Source organism: Macaca fascicularis, chromosome 18, assembly GCF_037993035.2.
Source record: "Macaca fascicularis isolate 582-1 chromosome 18, T2T-MFA8v1.1".
Lineage (NCBI taxonomy): Eukaryota > Metazoa > Chordata > Mammalia > Primates > Cercopithecidae > Macaca > Macaca fascicularis.
In genome coordinates this window covers 74624693-74644353 of record NC_088392.1, presented here as the reverse complement: position 1 = coordinate 74644353, position 19661 = coordinate 74624693, and the positions used below count along the sequence as shown (strand labels likewise).

The 19661-nt window shown below is 40.6% G+C and overlaps 1 protein-coding gene across 30 annotated transcripts in view; it reads left to right on the top strand.

Moving 5' to 3' along the window:
- L3MBTL4 (L3MBTL histone methyl-lysine binding protein 4) overlaps nt 1–19661 on the top strand; it is a 448773-nt gene that overhangs the window by 252367 nt on the left and 176745 nt on the right. For 16 of the 30 annotated variants that reach the window (XR_010582936.2, XR_012427317.1, XR_012427316.1 and 13 more), the window contains one exon: nt 16066–16168. The exons of 2 other annotated variants lie outside the window; for them this stretch is intronic. Coding sequence is in view for 23 of the 28 variants with exons in the window: in XM_065534193.2 (XP_065390265.1) it covers nt 16066–16168 (103 nt within the window). In the remaining 5 variants the exon portion in view is untranslated. Of the gene's footprint in view, nt 1–16008; nt 16169–19661 lie in introns of all 30 variants that reach the window. 12 more of the 30 variants (XR_010582934.2, XR_010582935.2, XM_074022842.1 and 9 more) reach the window with 1 other exon arrangement.

Genomic DNA, 19661 nt, shown 5'->3' with positions numbered 1-19661 from the left:
AGATTGACAAGAACATTTTCTGTAATTTTCTTTGAAGTCATCGTTCTTCTTTTCATGTCAATGGACTTATTTTGTAATGGAAGTCATTAGAAAAGGAGAGGAATCTTTTGTGTAATCCCTCTAACCAAATTGTATATAATGCCAGACAGCCAAGGAAAATTCTTTCACACAGTGGAGTCACATATTATTCTAGGATTAGGGTCTAAATTCATTGAGTAATGCAAAAAATCATGTTTAATCACACTTACTGAAAAGTGTGTCTCAGCAAGCCCACCAGAGTGGATTACCTCCATCATTGAACTGTACAGTTGGCATTGTTGAGTGTTAGGTGAAGTCGTTGGTGTGAATTGAGGGTCACGCTGTATGATAATCACACTGCACTTTTAAATGCCAGGTCATTTGCACATTCAGAAAACTGTTCACATTGGAGGAACATATTGAGACTGAGGAGAAGAGTAGTAGTCTCTGACTCTTACCTCATGCTCATACCTGGATTCCATTTTTGAGTACCGTGGTAGGATCACCCGTACTCGTAGGTACTAGAGTACCTTTCTTTCCCCCTTTTCCATATATATTTGAATTTGTATACATGGTAGAACTCCATTCTATTCACTTCAGATATTTGACTGTCTTGATGTGCGTGACTATCCTTACTATCTTTTAAAGCTAGGAATAGTTGCAAAAAGAAGTTTGTGTTTATAAAAATATAAACATTTTGATTATTATATAAAGCAAATATTAAGAGATGTGAATACAGAAATAGCAATACACTAATAGTATTGGACTTCAGTATCCCACTCTCAACAGTGGATAGATCATCCAGATAGAAAATCAGAAACAAGACACGGGTGTCTACTTTAGCTCACATCTATTCAACATAGTATTGGGAGTCCAAGCCATAGCAATTAGAGAAGAAAAAGAAATAAAAGGCATTCACTTTGGAAAGGAACAAGTTAAATTGTCTCTGTTTGCTGATAGCATAGCTTTTTGTGTATATAGAAAACTGTATTAGTCTGTTTTCACACTGCTATAAAGAACTTCTCTGAAACCGGGTAATTTATAAAGGAAGGGGTTTAATTGACTCACAGCTTTGCATGGCTAGGGAGGTCTCAGGAAACTTACAATCATGGCAGAAGGGGAAGCAGGCACCTTCTTCACAAGGTGACAGGAGAGAGAAGAGTGAAAGTGCAGTGAAAATTGTCATTTACAAAACCACCAGATCTCATGAGAACTCACTCACTATCATGAGAACAGCATAGGGAAACCACCCTCATGATCCAGTCACCTCCCTTCCTCGACACATGAGGATTGCAATTCGAGATGAGATTTGGGTGGGGACACAGAGCCAAACCATATCAAAAACCGTAAAGATTCTACAAATAAACTCTTAGAATTAATAAATAAATTCAGTAAAGTTGCAGGATACAAAATCAATGTACAAAAGTCAGTTGGGTTTCTATACACTAACAATGAGCTATCCAAATTCCATTTACAATAGCATCAAAAAGAATAAAATGCTTAGGAATAAATTTAACCAAGGAGGTGAAATATCTGCACACTGAAAACTTTTAATACATTGAAATAAATTGTAGAAGACAAAAATAAATGGAAAGATATCCCATATTCATGGACTGGAACGCTTAATGTTAAAATTCATGCTACTAAAAACAGTTTACAGATCCGGTGCAATCCCTATCAAAATTCCAATAGCATTTTTCAGAGAAATAGAAATAACTGCCTCATGGAGCTAAAAAAGACCCCAAGTAGCTTGAGCAGTTGTAAGAAAGAACAAAGCTGGAGACATTACATTCCCTGATTTCAAACTATAGTAAAAAGCTATGGTAATCAAAATAATATGTTAGTAGCATAAAAAGAGACACATAGACCAATGAAACAGAAGAAAGCCCAGAAATAAACCCATGTATATGGTCAACTAATCTTTGACAAAGGCACCAAGAATATATAATAGGGAAAGGAAATCTCTTTAATAAGTGGTTCTGGGAAAACTAGATATCCACATGCAGAAGAATGAAATTGGACCCTTGTCTCACACCATATACAAAAATTAACTTGAAATGGATTAAAGACTTAAATCTAAGATCTGAAACCATAAAACTCCTAGAAGAGAACATAAGGAAAAGCTTTATCAAGACATTGGTTTTGATACTGAGTTTTTAAATATGACAACAAAAGCAAAAATAAACGAAGACTACGTTAAATTATAAAGCTTCTGCACAGCAAAGGAAACAGTCAACAGAATGAAGAAACAACCTATGGAATGGGAGAAAATAGATACAAACCCGACATCTGATAAAGGGTTAATCTCCATATATATAACGAATTCATCTAAGTCAATAGCAAAAACAAAACAAAACAAACAAACAAACAAAAAACAAAGAAAAAACCTGATTAAATAATATAAAATGGGCAAAGGACCTGAATAGACATTTTTTTCTTCTGAAGAAGCCGTACAGATGGACAGCAGGGCCATAGCTATATGAAAAGTTGCTCAGCACCACTAATGGTCAGAGAAATGCAAATCAAAACTACAGTGAGATATCACCTAACACCTGTTAGGATGATTTTTATCAAAAAGACAAAAGATAACAATAATTGGCCAGGATGTGGAGAAAAGAGAGAACCCTTGCACACTGTTAATGGAAATATAAATTGATACAGCTGTTATGGAAAAAAATATTGAGGTTCCTTTAAAAATTACAAATAGAACTACCATGAGATTCAGCAATTCCTCTTTTGAGTATGTATCCAAATGAAATGACACACAGGTATCCGAGATACTTGTGTTCATTGCGGCATTATTCACAATAGCCAAGATAGGGAAACTACCTACTTGCTCATCAATGGATGAATGGATAAAGAAAATATGGTATTGTACATACAATGGAATATTTTTCATCCATAAAAAGGAGATCCTGTCATTTGCAATATCATGGATAAACTGGAGTGCTTTATGCTGAGTGAAATAAGTCATACACATAAAAACAAATACTGTATGACCCTACCTATATGAAATCTAAAAATGTCTGACTAATAGAAGTGGAGAGCAGAATGATGCTTAGCAGGGGCTGAGGGGTAAAGGAAATGGAGAAATGTTGGCCAAATGTACAAGCTTTCAGTTACAATATTCCAGGAATATTATATATGACATGGGTGGTGATGTGTTAATTTGGTTGTGGTCACCATCACACAATGTATATGTTTATCAAATCACCATGTTATACATCTTGAATATATATTATCTTTGTCAATCAAATATTTTACAATTAGGCTGGGTGCGGTGGCTCAGGCCTGTAATTCTAGCACTTTGGGAGGTCGAGGCGGGTGGATCACCTGAGGTCAGGAGTTTGAGACCTGCCTGGCCAACATAGTGAAACCCCGTCTCTACTAAAAATACAAAAAAATTAGCCCTGCATAGTGGCACGTGCCTGTAATCCCAGCTACTTGAGAGGCTGAGACAGGAGAATTGCTTGAATGTGGGAGGCAGAGGTTGCAGTGAGTCAAGATCGTGCCACTGTACTCCAGCCTGGGCAACAACACTGAAAACTGCCTAAATATATATGATATTTAATATTAAATTAAATTAAATATATATAAAATTTTAATATTAAAATTAAAAAAATAATTGTAGCAGGTGCTTATTGTATAGCATAGCAGAGTCAAAAAAGTGCAGATCTGCAAGTTAGAAACCTTGAATTTTTGTCCCAAATACCATAATGTGACTTATGAGTTATCACAAATTATGTGACCATATAAACCTTTATTTTGTTATTTACAAAAATAGGCGGGTAGACTAGGTCAGTGGTTCACAACCTGAATGGGGAACACATAAATGATTCACAAGCTTGCCACTGGAATTCTGATTTTGTGGAACCTGGAAGCTTCAATCTTTAAGTCCCTGCCAGTTCTGTATGCCAGTAAGGGGATCTGTTTTCTTCTAGTAGACTCCCAGGCTCTCCTGGTCCTGCTGTGGCTGTGGCCTCTGACCTCGCGGAGCCTGGTGCTGCTGTAGTCTGTAATGGGATGGCACTCCGTGTGGTCCCTGGCACTGAGGCACTCACTCAAGCATTGGAAAGTTAGAATTTGAAGGGTTAGACTGTATCATGGGAGCTTTCTCTCCTTCTCCGAATGGAGTGCCTTTATACCCACAGTGCAAGCGAACATTTTTATTTGCTGATTTGACCAGGCAGCAGGTAGGAAGTCTGGTTTCTTACATCTGCTTGCAAGGAGCTCCCTTGGGGCAGCACTAACACTTAGACTCAGTGAGGGCTTGTTCTCTCTCAGTTGTACAGTCTAGACAAATTTGAAGCCACCAGGGAATAAACTAGTACAGGGGGGTTGGAGGGAAGGCAATTTGCTCCTTTTACATTATCGAAGCATCTGTTAGAGGCATCAGGTGGAGGATTTTCCTTCCATTTGGAAACTTGGCAATTCTGCCAAGTTTCTAAATGTCAATAATGAAATGTCATTAATTGCAGAGATAGATTTCACGCAGAAGCCATGGAGAGAAATGTAATTAGAATTATACATTGTGTAATTTGTGTGTGTGTGTGTGTGTGTGTGTGTGTATGTGTGTGTGTTCTCAAACAACTCATAACATTTTCTGTTAAGAATGCCCAAAAGCTTACTGGTCATGAGAACTTTTAATGTGTCCCTGTTAGGCTAGTTTGAGAAGGGATTATGGACACCAAAATTCCCGCTTTAGATGTGTACTTTTCAGGTTATTGGAAAAATGGTATAGTCACTCCACCTGGGAGTATGTTTCATTCTTATAGGTAACTTTCATATTTATACTTGTTTGGTTATGAGAACATATATGACATTTCTATCAGCAACTAGTCAGCTTGATTTTTTTAGCCAGAAAATTGTATGTGACACTATCAATGAAACTAGAATTCTCTTTTAGTAAAAGAGGGGAAAAACAGTTCAAAGGCTGGGGATGCTCAAAACCAATTCATAAGCTACTTTGATATGCTTATAGCTTTTGACCTGTCTCTTATCTCCCTTTACATGAATAAGAGCAATCCTAGGACTGAGGAGTATACAAGTTATCATCCCTTTGGCTTGAGTTTAAGTGTCACTTTGCTTAAGGCGATGTCGAGGAAGGGGGAGAGAGAGAGAGAATGAGTTAATGAATGAGAGAGAAAAAGAGAGAAGGGGGACGGTTTTGCAGCATTTTTACTTGAGTCAAATGGGAATAATTCAATTACACAAACCAAGTACCAAATTAGGTGGTTTTTTAAAAGGCTGATTTCTCATAAAAGGCTAAAGGAGGTTTACGGTAAAAGAAAGTTAAAAAGTCCTCTTAGTTCTTTATAATTTCTTTGAGAAACAATTTTTATAACGGTAAAGTTTAAAAGATAAATATATTTTAATCACTGTCTTTTTTATTTCTTAAAAATAATGAAAAAAATGGAACAGGACTATCTAGTGAAATAGTATTCATATTAAATCCTTTTAGGTGCCATTTAGCTCTTTAGTTCCTCACAGTAAGTCTGTTAGTTAAGGGTAGGCTTCATACAATTTAGTTTATATGTAAAACATTTTTTGTGTGTATGCCAATAACTCTTAACATTTTTTCTACTCTTAAAATTCTGTGTTTCATGGTTGGGGATGGTGGCTCACGCCTGTGATTCCAGCACTCTTGGAGGCTGAAGTGGGAGAATCACTTGAACCAGGAGTTCAAGACTGTCCTGGGCAACATAGCCTGACCCCCCTCACTACAAAATAAAGGTGGAAAAATTAGCTGGGCATGGTGGTGTGCAACTGTGGTCCCAGCTACTCAGGAGGCTGAGAGAGAAGGATCATTTGAGCCAACGAAGTCGATGCTGCAGTGAACCATGAGTGCAGCACTGCAGTCCAGCCTGGTTGATACCAGTTGACAAGTCTCAAAAAAAGAAAAAATAAATCCTATGCTTCTACATTATCTATGTGGACCTCTCACAATTTTATCTGTTCTGTAGATCAACAAAAAGGTCCTTCTCCTGATTTTTGAAAGGTTAAAAAATGAGTAATAAAACAATCCAACATTTTAAAAAGACCTATTCTATAGTATAAAAAGAACTTAGTTTTGTTGTGTTTAAGTGGTTGTGATATAAATACTTTAAAATACTAATGTGACATGTTTGAATGGGGAGATATCTGAAATTGAATATACAATTTTCCCTTCCTCTTTACTGTCATTTTTTCCATATATCAGTGAAAACTATATGTGTATCTTCTTCGCTTTCTTGTTCCTAATCCTTACAATGGCTCATACCAGTACACAGCCAGATCTCAGATGCTTCGATCAGAGGCTACAGGTCAGATCATTCCATTTTCCATCAAACCTCTGATCTCCCTGATGCTGTACTTGTATTTAAATATGAGGTCATCTTTTTCTGGGATCCTCGTTTAATTAGCCAATTACCCACTATATTATTGTCTCTTAATTAAAACTCAACATATGATAAATGCATTTTACCATATTTTGTTAAGAAAGTATTTGCCAGTTCTTTATTAAGGAAGTGGTCTTCTGTCTCATTTTAAAATAATAAGCAAAGGCCAGTACATCATGTTCTTCTTATTGCCTTACCTGCTCTGAAGCTCTGTCAGATCTGTGAAAGAGACTTTCGGCGTTTGCATTCTTTTCTTACTGTACGCTTGTTTCTGAGTGGAAGATAAGTATTATCATTATATCGATTTATCTCTCTCAGGACCCTACCACATTTCTAAACATATCCCTATTGCAGGCAGATGGTTAGATTGTCTTTCTCTACTAATATTGCCATCGTGGTACTTTAAAGATTTTTTTCTAGATTGTCAAGTAAGTATAAAATTGGCATTTTTAGGAACCTTTTGAAATTCTTTTGTTGCATTTTCATTTCACAAAATCATTGTTCTGTTTTATTTATGTATTATGAAATATGATGTTCTGAAACCCAGGTACAAGCAAACATTGTGTTTGGTTATACTATTTCCTTCTTCTGTTTGAGACACTAATTATTATAGCACAATGAATATTTATTTTCCCTAATTTCATTAGGAGGAGAGTAGGTATGATTAACCTATAATTTTAGTTTGAAAGATAATGCTTATTAGTTGCATTCTCTAATGTTCAAGGGTAATTATTTCATTAAATCTTCTTAGCAAACTATAAATTTACTGGGGGGTGGCACGGAAAAAACCAAGACACTAACCTAAACATTTCCAATTCAAAATAAAGATAGTAAAAGCTTAATTATTTGAAATGGGAATGTGTGCATAATTGAACAGCTGCTTCATTGATTTTCAGTTCACATTTCATACCTTGCCCCCCTGCCCCATTCTCAAGCTTAGCTGTCGAGCTTACTGCCTGTTTCACCGAGAACATAAAAGCTGTCAGCGGCGAAATTTGTCTTCCTCCTGCCATGGAGCTCACTAGCGCCCATCATATGCACACAGGTTTTGCCTTCGTCAGGACTGGGACTGCTGACAGTCCCTGATCGTCCTACAACCCATCCTCACCGGGATACTGGCCTGTCACCCCGTCCTCACTCAAGGACTTTTTCCCACATTTAAACCCCTCCCTACATTATCAAATTTTCCCTATACTGAAATATTCTCATCATCACTCAAACAAAAACAGTAATAGAAATACCATTTGGGGCATAAACCCACTTTTTAATAACCATTTTGTACAACCTTTGATATAAAAATTTATTAAGAAGTTGTTTAAACTACAGCTTCTCCCTTTTTCCTCTTCCACTTTCCCGTGAACCTCCATCAGGCTTGCTCACACCTTTTCACTGAAAACGTTCTTGCCGCAGGCCTGGCAGCCCGGTATGTTGCCAAACCCAGCGGCACCCGGCCGCTGGTTCAACCCTCCCGTGGTCTGTGCGCCGTCTGCGCAGCTTCCACCTGGCTCTTCCTCTAGTAGCTGGTTCCTCGCTCTCAGCTGCCTCGCTCACTCTTTCTTTCTGATCTCTACACCTCGGTGTTCCCAGAGTTCAGTCCTCAGACTTCTCTTCTTCATGGACACGAACTCGCCATGGGGTTCACCTAGCCCCGACTGTAAATAGCGGTGTGGATGCTACCTGTGTGGGCTCTGAAGGGTTGACTCCAGTCCCAGCCACGATGCAGAGCGCTCAGCAGGCTGTTTACCAGGTGCCGGGAGAAGTAAACTGCTCACCAAGCAGCGCGGTAGGTGTGTTCTCACCGATCTCCTCTCCACGCAGTGCTTGCCAGTGTCTCCTGGCCAACCCAGAATAAATAAGAGACTCTGGCCCACACGGTCTCATCTCCTGCCACCCTTCCCCTCGCCCAGGCCTTCTGGCAGTTGTCCCAGCGTGTCCCGTGCTCTCGCTTCAAGTAGGATTCTGCTCAAATATCAGCACTCCTTCCCTGCCTCCCCATCTTAAAGATCTCCCGACATCCCCACTTACTTTCTCTTCCTTACCCCACTTCATGTATCTGCCTAGCACCATCACTCTGACTTGCTGTCATGCTTCTTATCTGATGGCTTATTCCATCTTTGGCATCAAAAGGTAGAGCTCCCCGTTGGCAGGGCCTTCTCTTTGGTTTGCCACCATATCCCTAGCAAAGGGAACATCAGCATCTAATAAACCTGCAGTATCTCTTTAATTGAATGGATAACCCTCAGTAATTAATTTTATGTTAAAAATAAGAAAAAAATAAAATCTTAACTTGCCTGTTATCTGTGACATTTAAATCTATTTCCCTTTTCAAAGAAGCAGTGTTTGCACATCTTCTAGTGGATATTATCACCCAACGCTAATGTCATTTCTCTATTATAAAAAAAAAAAAACAAACTTGCTAAATGAATCAGGTTGAACCGAGTACTGTTTCAGCAGTGAGTAATTAGTATTGAAATAAAGATAGTAATGCTCCTGATCCTTATTTATTTATTTATTTTTTATGCTGGCCAACATCAATCCATAAGTCGTCTATATATTTAAACAAATAGATCATCTTAATTTGCTTCAGGGTCAGCATTATCACTGTGCTATGGGTATCTGTACACCAAATAAAATTACAGTTCTGAGAGGAAAGTACATTCTTAGAAGGAGGATGATGTTCTCAGTCTGTAACCCATTTTAGGTATAATAATAAGTGACATCACCCAGAGTCACCAGTTTGGATCATTTTGGAATAAGAAAAGACAGTTCCCTTTTTCATTTTCTAGAGATAAGTACAATCTCTTTTATTTCTTGATTTTTGCCTTGATCTCTTACATCATCTTTACCTGACAATATGTCTAAAATCCACATGCAATTTGAGTGTTTTCTTTTAAGGACAATTGCTTGATTTCACAAAAGAAAAATCAAAATATAATTGCTGTTTTATCCTAGAAATTTTTATTGGCAAGTAACACAAAAATTAAACCATAGGGTTTAATCAAAGAGAGGGTTATTTTTCTTGCATGACAGATCACTGGTGTAGCAGGTCCAAGGATGGCAGTATTGTGAGCCCAGGCTCTGTCTTCCTTTATTCTCTTCTTCCCTCAACACCTTTGCATTTGTCTCGGTGCTTATCATCTCATGAGTGTTTACATCTGCATTCCAGGGAGTCCAAAGGAGGGGGAAATGGGCAAAGCAGTACCAGTGTCATCTTCGCCCTTTTAACAGGAAAGAAAAGCATTTGTCCTTACAGTGCCTTTCCCTCCGGTCCTGTTATCCAGGACAGTGTCAAGTAACCATGACCAGATTTAAGAGAGGCTGCGAAAGAGGATGTGTATAGCTGGGCACATTGTTGCCCTGAGCAAAATCAGAGTTTGGTTGGCAAGGAAAGAGGGTTGCGTGTAGTAACCATGCATTTCTGTGTGAATGGGGATTTCCATGAGGACATCTTAACAATAGTATCATGTTAGGGTAAAACATTATTCATTATTCAGATAATTCCTAGTTTAAAAGCGTATTTTCTTTCCTTTTTGTCCTTTCCTAAAGAATCTTGCCATTAGATTTACTGCTGCCTGAGTAAAAGTTTTCATAGAAGATTTGCAATGAATTAGGAGTTATTCATGCTGCTTGATACAGCAAGTAGCTCATAATATTTAGAAACAGAAGATCAGAGAGGGATTTCAGACAAGCTGAGCTCTGAAATGAGAATAAAATAGCGATGATCTCACAGCATTGTGATAAAATAATGTTTCCAGGTATTAATTGTTGCTTTTTTTTTTTTCGAGATGGAGTCTCACTCTGTTGCCCAGGCTGGAGTGCAATGGCATGATCTTGGCTCACTGCAATCTCTGCCTCCTGGGTTCATGCCATTCTCCTGCCTCAACCTCCCAAGTAGCTGGGACTACAGGCGCCCACCACCACGCCCAGCTAACTTTTTGTATTTTTAGTAGAAATGGGGTTTCACCATGTTAGCCAGGATGGTCTCGGTCTCCTGACCTCGTGATTGCCTGCCTCAGCCTCCCAAAGTTCTGGGATTACAGGCATGAGCCACTGCGCCCAGCCATTGCTGTCTTTATTATCATCTTCCCACTCTTAAAACGTACTTGTTGAGTATCTATTACTTGCCACTCGCTGTTCTAGTAGGTGCTGGGGATACAGTGGTAGACAAGTTAGATAAGGTAAATGTCCTCACTCTAGTGAAGGGGGAGACAGGTGATAGAAGCAGATAAACTACAAAACTAATTTCAGGAAAAGTGGTAAAAAGAAGACAAGAGTGGGTAATATGGTCAGGGATGCTCTTTCTGAAAAAGTGAGTTAGAGCTGAGAACATTTCTTCTTGAGACCTAATAGTCTAAATGTCTAAATTATAGTAAGCTATTCTTGGCAAAAATATGATTATTTTCTGAACAAAAACATTCATTTGATGGTAGGTTTCCTTTATCTTAGAGCAATAATGTGAACTGTTGCAGAATTTGCAGGTTTCTTTCCCCCAGTGGATGGCTCCTTGTCTCATTTGTCATTGATTCAACCTATTATACTTTGTCATACAAAATTTAATGAGAAAATTGCCTGGTCCCATGCATTTTTATTTCCTGTTCTTCTCGATACTTTCTTTGTTATGTCTTTTGCTGTACTTCTTAATGCGATGGCTCTTCTCCCCTAGTTGAGGTCATGCCTTTCCTTCCAGCTCTACCTGGGAGAGATTGATGGTACCCGTCAGGGATATGGAGATAAATATGCATTGATAAATATTAAAAACATCGGTTTAAAACTTAATTTAATAAAGTACATTAAAATAGTACTGAAAACAATATTAAGTAGCATTCACTGAAAGGTCACTGTGTGTGTAGAATGTTGTCCACACAGAGTTCCATGCGGGCTGGCTGATGGAGAGTATTTTTTTTTTATTTGTGGGTTTAATATTCCAGACCTTTGTAATGATAGCTTGGATAATGTATTGTGAGATCCAGTTTAGAGAAAACTGTTTATATACTATATATTTCTTTTCTCTTAGATCCTTTTATTTACTGAATGACACAGGCATATTTCTTAATGAAGGATTTGTTTACAGTTTTTTTTTTGAGATACGGTCTCACTGTCTCCCAGACTGGTTGAACTGCTGGGCTCAAGAGATCTTCCCGTTTTAGCCTTCAGAGTAGCTAGGACTATAGGTACATGCCACCATGCCTAGATAACTTAAAAAAAATTTTTTTTTGTAGAAATAAGGTCTTTCTATGTTGCCCAGGCAGGTTTTAAATTCCTGACCTCAAGCAATCCTCCCACCTCAAATTCCCAATGTTCTGGGATTACAGGCGTGGGCCACCATGTCGATCCTCTTTACAGTTTTTCAAACATCTCTTCCTCTGATTTGTTTAAAAGTTGTTTTTTAAAAAGCTGTTTCCAAACGCTGGCTTTGAATAGAGTAGCTCTATTTTTCTCTATTTATGCCTCAATGTGTTTCACAAAGTCATAAGAACATAAGATGTGCTTCAGACACTTTCCTATGGTTCAGTAAATGTAATGAAAATGTATTTGAGGCTTAAATATTTGTTTTAATATTACAACACATTGGGACCTAAACTCAGTCAGTATTTCCATGCAACCTAATTTCACTATAATGCAAATTTGCTGTTTATATATAAGCTGCTTTTCTGGACTATGAGTGTCTCTCAAAGGAAGAAAGAACTATGGAACACTGACCTATTCCACGAACACTTACTGAGCACTAACTATGTGTCAGGCTAGATACTGGTGACACAGTGGTGAACTAGACTCATGCCTGCAGCTTATAGTCTAATAAGAGAGATAGACATTAAACAAATAATTATTTACTTTGTAATTGAGGTAGGTGCTACATAAAATGGGGACCTAACCTCCTCTCAGAAATTAGCATGAGGAAGTGAAATATAAGCCAAGATGTGAAAGATAAGAAGGAGTCATCCAAGGGGACAGTGGAATGTTCTTGCCAGCATGCAAATGCCCTGATGTATGAAAGAACCTGGCAGGTTCACGGAACAGGAGAAGGCCAGCATGGATGCAGAATCCTGAATGAGGAGGAAAATCAAGTCCAATCATAAATCAGTCAGGCCAGGTTAAAAATTTGAGGTTTTGTCCTAACAGCAATGAGAAGCCTTTGAAATGTGCTAAGAGAGAAGTGATATGATTTTATCTGTGATTTGAAAAGATGGCTCTGATTACAAGATGCAAAATAGGTTAGGAAGAGTGAAGAATGACTGTTGCAATTCTTCAATCAGGAAGATGGCTTTGGATTAGGCCAGTCATAGTAGCGATGAAGATGAGTTGGGAGGTAAAAGAAATATTTGAAAAATTGAGGACTGATTGATAGGGTGTCATGAAATGAGGGACGGGTGATGTGAAGGATCCAGGGAGAGATGATGTCGAGGATCCAAGCTCCTGGAGGGAGGGTAATGCAGTCATGGAGATGAGCTGCTCTAGGGGAAAAGAAGGCTGGGGGACAAGACAAAAGATTCAGTCTGAACATACTGACTTTGAAATGACTTTAAGAAATAACTATGGAGACATCAAGTGTAAAGGTGGATACATTGGTGTAGAACTTCAAGAATGCCTGGGCTGTAGCCTGTGAGCATGCAGTTGGTAAATGAAGCCGTAGAAATGGATGGCCCAGGAGCAAACCGTGAGGATGTTACCTGACATTTCAGGTTGACTAGAGGAGGAAATGCTGGCAAAGGAGATTACAAAAGAATCCTCATGTTCAGGAGGAAAACCGTCAGAGTGTGATGCTGCCAAAGCCAGCAGACAACAGCAATTCCAGAAGGAGACTACCAACTATACATTGAACTACATACTGTAGCATATAGTACAGTATACAGTTTCAGTAAACACCTATTCCACAAGCACTTACTGAGCACATAGTGTAAGTGCTTGCGGAATAGGTAAGTAATCCATAGTTCTTCCTTTCAGAGGCACTCATAGTCTACCACAAATTTGTATTACATTGTAATTAGATTTCATGAAAGTACTGACTGAGTCTAGGTCCCAATATGAGGGATGTTATCCTAATGTGTGGGATGGTGTTAAAACACATGTGGCTCAGGAAAAGAGCCCTGAGGAGAAGGAGGTAACTACTTTGAGAAGTTTGCTCTGAACAAGAAACGGGGAACAGCAGCTAAGGGGCATGTGGGATCCAAGTAGAGTTGTAAACTTTCGTTTTCTCTTTTGCCTTTGTTTTTATGATGGGGAAACTGGAGTATGTTTAAATGTTGGTCAATAGTCAAGGAGCGATTAAAATACCTCATAGCTTACAGATCCTGGAGAATGGGAGGTGATGAGATCAAGCATAGGTGGTGAGGGATTTGCTTTGGAGAGGGGAAAGTACGCCCCACACTACAGTGGAAAGGAAGGAGGGGAAGTGCTGGGCAGGTGATGAGGAGGCGCTCTGTCCACGGGCTCCCGGTCCTCAGTTAGCAGGGCTGAGGCTGCAGGCCAGTGGCAGTGTGGGAGACAGGTGTTTTGGTAACACCTCGTCTGCATGATGCGCATTTTTTCCCCAGGAGAACTTAGTTTTGCAAAACATAGAGCAGCAGGTTGTTTCGGGTGATCCGTGGTTGGCTCTTTCCCACCCCCGCCCCACAGCCAGACGTGATTAAAAAGTCAGAGAGCAACAGAGGATCAAATAATTGATAGAATCTAAGTTAGACAAGGAAAGGCGGTTGTGGCCCCTCAGAAGGGACTGAGGAAGAGGAGAAGGGAAATTAGTGGCCTGGAAACTCCACTGACGTTGAAAACATCAGCAGCAGTTGGGCACCTGAGCGCACACGTGTAGTATGGGAGGATACGATTTTGTGGTCAGGTGGGGTTTTGGAAACAAAGCCATTTTGGGTGATGACAAGACCCAGAGGGTTTTCTTTGTGTGGCCCAGATGAGTTGGGGGCCACCGGCTCAAGGAAGTGACTGATGTGCTGGGGTGGCAGAGCGGCAGGATGAGCACATGGGGCCTGAGTGTGCCTGAGCAATTGCCAGAGTTGGGAGAGAGCAGAACGTGGAGAACCAGTGCCGAAGTCTTCCCTGAGTGATGTGGAAACAGTGGGCAGATGGTGGAAGCCCAAGGCAGCAGACTCAGAAGAGGAGCCTCAGAGGTGTGGCCCCGAGGAGGCACAGAGAGGAAGACTGGCCGGACTCCCCTACCTCTCTGGAGGCACGTGACCCCTGCGGAGGGCTGTGGGAAGCCACGTCTTCAGCCCCATGAAACCAGGACTGGGAAATGGGGAATACTGAGATGAGGAGGAGGAAGTAGGGAATTTGTTGAACAGGAAATGGAAGTCTGAGAGCTGGGAGGGGAGAAGGAAAGTGTGGGATTGTCAGGGAAGTAAGGCGCAGAACAGCAGGAGGTATGGGATGGGATGTTCCAGGAACTGATATGTGTGAATGTGCATGTGTGTGTGTGTGTGCACGTGTGTGTGTGTGTGTGCAGGTGTGTTTAGGGGGCAGAGAATACTGAGGAAAATCACAGAACAGGGCATGGAGGTTTTGCTATGGATAATATTTAGATGTAGACTGCCTCTTCAGATTGACAGACTGGTTGGCATGGTTAGAGTACAGTGCAGTGCAATGCAGTACAGTATATAGTACAATATAGCACAGTGTAGCTTACAGCATGGTGTAGCATAGAGTATAGTATATAGTACACTGTAGCTTATGGTGCAGTGTAGTACATGGCATAGTATATAGCACAATGCAGCATATAGTGTGGTGTAGTGTATAGTACAGTATAGTGTATGGTATAGCATATAGTACAGTGTAGTGTATAGTACAATATATAGTACAGTGTAGCATATAGTACAGTGTAGCATATGGTACAGTATAGCAGTAGCATAGAGTAGCATAATGTCAGTTCTTTCTTTGCCTAGCTTTGACAGCCACTTGAGTAAGTGTGCTGTAGGTCCATGTTTGCCATCTTCAGCACACCCTGTTTACTAGCCTGGTTTCTGTCCAGTATTCCAAGATCCTTGCTGTGGTTGAGTGGAGGCTTCACCGAGGACCAGAAAGCAGACCTTACATACTCGCGTTCTCAGCTTGTGGCTGTATTGCCTATGCCATTATTAATCTCTGAAAGAAATAAGTGAATGTTCCCATATCTATTTTTAAAAATTTCTCACGCCTGCAATCCCAGCACTTTGGGAGGCCTAGGCGGGCAGATTGTCTGAGTTCAGGAACTTAAGACCAGCCTGGCCAAAGTGGTGAAACCCTGTCTCTACTAAAAATACAAAAATCAGCCGGGTGTGGTGGTGCACGCCTGTAATTCCAGCTACTCAGGAGGCTGAGGCAGGAGAATTGCTTGAACCCAGGAGTCGGAGGTTGCAGTGAGCTGAGATGCGCCACTGCACTCCAGCCTGGGTGACAGAGTGAGACTTAGTCTCAAAGAAAAAAAAAATTTCTTCAATGCCTATTCATTTATTCATTTTCCTCTCTCTCTGATATGGATTGTGCTGTTAGTGTTATTTATTACAGCACTGGTATTTTCTGCTAAACAATTTAATATTACTAATACATCGTAAGTCACCTGTAAGTGGTTTTTGGTGATGGTTTGTTTTTAATTTGTAAAGTCTTAATTAGCATCATTTACATATTTCAGATTCGCAGTCTTCTTTAATGAGAGTGTTTTCAAGGCATGTTCTTTTACTTCCTGAAGGATGGAATGACCTGAAGATCCTTCCAGGTCAAGCTGTCTGTCCTACTCCCGGGTGCCGAGGAATAGGCCATATCCGTGGTCCACGTTATTCAGGACATCACAGGTAACATTTTTCTTACTTAAGTTATTTCCCGGATGAATGGAAACATTCTGCAGATTAGCAGCTACATGGAGCATCATAAATGAGTCTCATGGAACCAGCTGCCCCTGTGACACTCCCACGTCTGTATTGCCGAGGCCCTTCCTTGACATTTTCCTCTGCCTGCAACTCTGCCCTTCTAGAACCTTCTTGGAATTATGAGGTGTTTCCCAGACCCACTTCATGTCCCAGAATCTCTGTTTTGTGACAGTTTTCCTACCAAATGCACACTGTCATACACACCCACTACCCTGTCCTGAGACTTGCTTTCTTCCAGAGAAATTCCAGAGCCTCTTACCTTTTCCACTCATTTTCTATTTCCTGCCTCTATTTCCTTTTCTCTCTTTCTTATTCATTTGGAGTTAATTCTATAAAAGAATAGAAAACTAGTGTGAAGTTATGTTGCAGAATATGCCCAGGTTTTAAGTATTTGACAGTATCCGTATGAACAGATGTTGCTTTTAAAGAAAAATAATATAAGTAAATATGTAAGCCTTTGCTTCTTTTTCTATCCTTATCAATTGGTAAATAATGTATAAATACATTATTTATATTGGTGATATATATAAATATATAAATTAAGACTGAAAGAATTAATATCAAATTTGTTCAAATACACAAATATATAAACAAACATCATAGAAAAGTTTATTATAAAGAGAAAAGATTAAGTCATATAATACATGAAGCAAGAAAAAATTTGTTTGAATAAAGGGTCTAAGTGTAATACAGGAAGTCCATGCTTTCTCAGGCAATCCTGGAAACTAGTGCCTAAAACATTTTTAACTGAATCAAAGGAAATGCCACCATAATAGTGATAAGCACTCCTAAATCACATACATGAATATAAATGTGATATGCATAAATCTATTAACACTTAAAAGAAAAAAATATAGCATCCATTAAACAAAAGAAAGACATGAAGACTGCTTGGTGACTTGTGAAAATCTGTGGGACTCAGACTGTGAACATGGAGCTGGACCTGGAGGAGACGTCTTAGTGCTAACAGTGTCCAGTCTGCACGGATCTGCAGCAACTCAATTCTTGCTGCCTCAGAGGAAAGAATTCGTTCCAGGGCATAAGGCACAGTGAGAGACTAAGGCAGAGTGAGAGACCAAGGCAAGTTTTTGAGCAAGAGGGAAATGTTATGAAAAAGTTTTAGAGCAGGAGCAAAAGGAAGTAAAGTGCACTTGGAAGAGGGCCAGGAGGGCAACTTGAGAGAGTCAAGTAAGCCATTTAGGCCTTGCCTTGGGGTTTCTATACATTGGCATAATTCCAGGGGTTGCATTTCTTCTGCCCTTGTTACTGGTGGAGGGAGTCCAGGTTCTTGGTGTCTGGCACAAAGAATTGGACAAAACACACAAAGCAAGGAAAGAATGAAGCAACGAAAGCAGAGATTTACTGAAAATGAAAGCACACTCCACAGGGTGGGAGCAGGCCCAAGCAGAGGGGCTCAAGATCCCCATTACAGAATTTTAGGGGGCCTTAAATACCCTCTAAAGGTTTCCCATTGGTTACTTGGTGTACACCCTATGTAGATGAAGTAGTAGGCAACAATCAGTCTGATTGGTTGTGGAAAGCAATGAATCAGAGGCTGAAGTGAAGTTACAAAGTTATGCTGCTATGCAAACATCTGATTGGTTGCTGTCCACAACTGGTTGCTGTCTACAACCAATCAGAGATACTTTCAATTTTCCATCTTTCAAGCAGAAAAGCAGGGCGTCGGGGGTGCAAAGGGAGTAGCCTCTGGTCCTTTTGTTACTTGAGAGTGGAAAGTTGGGGATTTTCTTTTCATTTAGTTCTAGGGAGTCAGGGTGAATTGGCCTTAGGTTTCCTGCCTCTAGACCCTATTCTCCTGCGTCACCCCGATTCTTCATTGGAGTGGACTGTCCACATGTGCAGTGGCCTGCCAGCACTTGGGAGGGACCATGATATGGTTTGGCTGTATCCTCACACAAATCTCAACTTGAATTGTATCTCCCAGAATTCCCACATGTTGTGGGAGGGACCCAGGGGGAGGTCATTGAATCATGGGGCCCAGTATTTCCCGTGCTATTCTTGTGATAGTGAATAAGTCTCACGAGATCTGATGGGTTTATCAGGGGTTTCCACTTTTGCTTCTTCCTCATTTTCCCCTCCTGCCACCATCTAAGAAGTGCCTTTCACCTCCCACCATGATTCTGAGGCTTCCCCAGCCATGTGGAACTGGAAGTCCAATTAAATCTCTTTTTCCTTCCCAGTCCACTGTATGTCTTTATCAGCAGTGTGAAAACAGAATAATACAGTACAATTGGTACCAGTAGAGTGGGGCACTGCTGAAAAGGTACAAGAAAAATGTGGAAGCACCTTTGGAACTGTGTAAAGGGCGGAGGCTGGAACAGTTTGGAGGGCTCAGAAGAAGACAGGAAAATGTGGGGAAGTTTGGAGCCTCCTAGAGACTTGTCAAATGGCTTTGACAAAAATGCTGATAGTGATATGAACAATAAGGCTGAGACGGTCTCAGATGGACATGAGGAACTTGTTGGGAACTGGAGCGAAGGTGACCCTTGTTGTGTTTTAGCAAAGAGACTGGAAGCATTTTGCCCCTACCCTAGAGATCTGTGAAACTTTGAACTTGAGAAAGATGATTTAGGGTATCTGGTGGAAGAAATTTCTAAGCAGCAAAGCATTCAAAAGTTGACTTGGGTGCTGTTAAAAGCGTTCCATTTTAAAAGGAAAACAGAGCATAAAAGTTCAGAAAATTCGCAGCCTGATGGTGCAGTAGAAAAGAAAAACCCATTTTTTGAGGAGAAATTCAAGCCAGCTTCAGAAATTTGCATAAGTAGCAAGGAGCCTAATGATAATCCCTAAGACCATGGGGAAAATGTCTCCAGGCCATGTCAGAGACCGTTGTGGCACCCTCTCCCATCACAAGCCTGGAGGCCCAGGAGGAAACAGTGGTTTTGTGGGCTGGACCCAGGGTCCCTGTGCTGTGTGCAGCCTAGAGTCTTGGTACCCTGTGTCCCAGCTGCTCCAGCGGTGACTGAAAGGAGCCAACATAAATCTGGGACTATGGCTTCAGAGGGTGGAAGCCCCAAGCCTTGGCAGCTTCCAGATGGTGTTGAGCTTGTGAGTACATGGAAGTCAAGATTGAGGTTTGGGAACCTCCGCGTAGATTTCAGAAGATGTATGAAAACGCCTGGATGCCCAGGCAAAAGTTTGCTGCAGGGGTGGGGCTCTTATAGAGAACCTCTGCTAGGGCATTGTGGAAGGGAAATATGGGGTCAGAGCCCCCACACAGAGTCCCTACTGGGGCACTGCCTAGTGGAACTGTGAGAAGAGGGCCACTGTCCTCCAGACCCCAGAATGATAGATCCACTGACAGCTTGTACCATACACCTGGAAAATCTGCAGGCAGTCAACACCAGCCAATGAAAGCAGCCAGGAGGGAGGCTGTACCCTGCAAAGCCACAGGGGT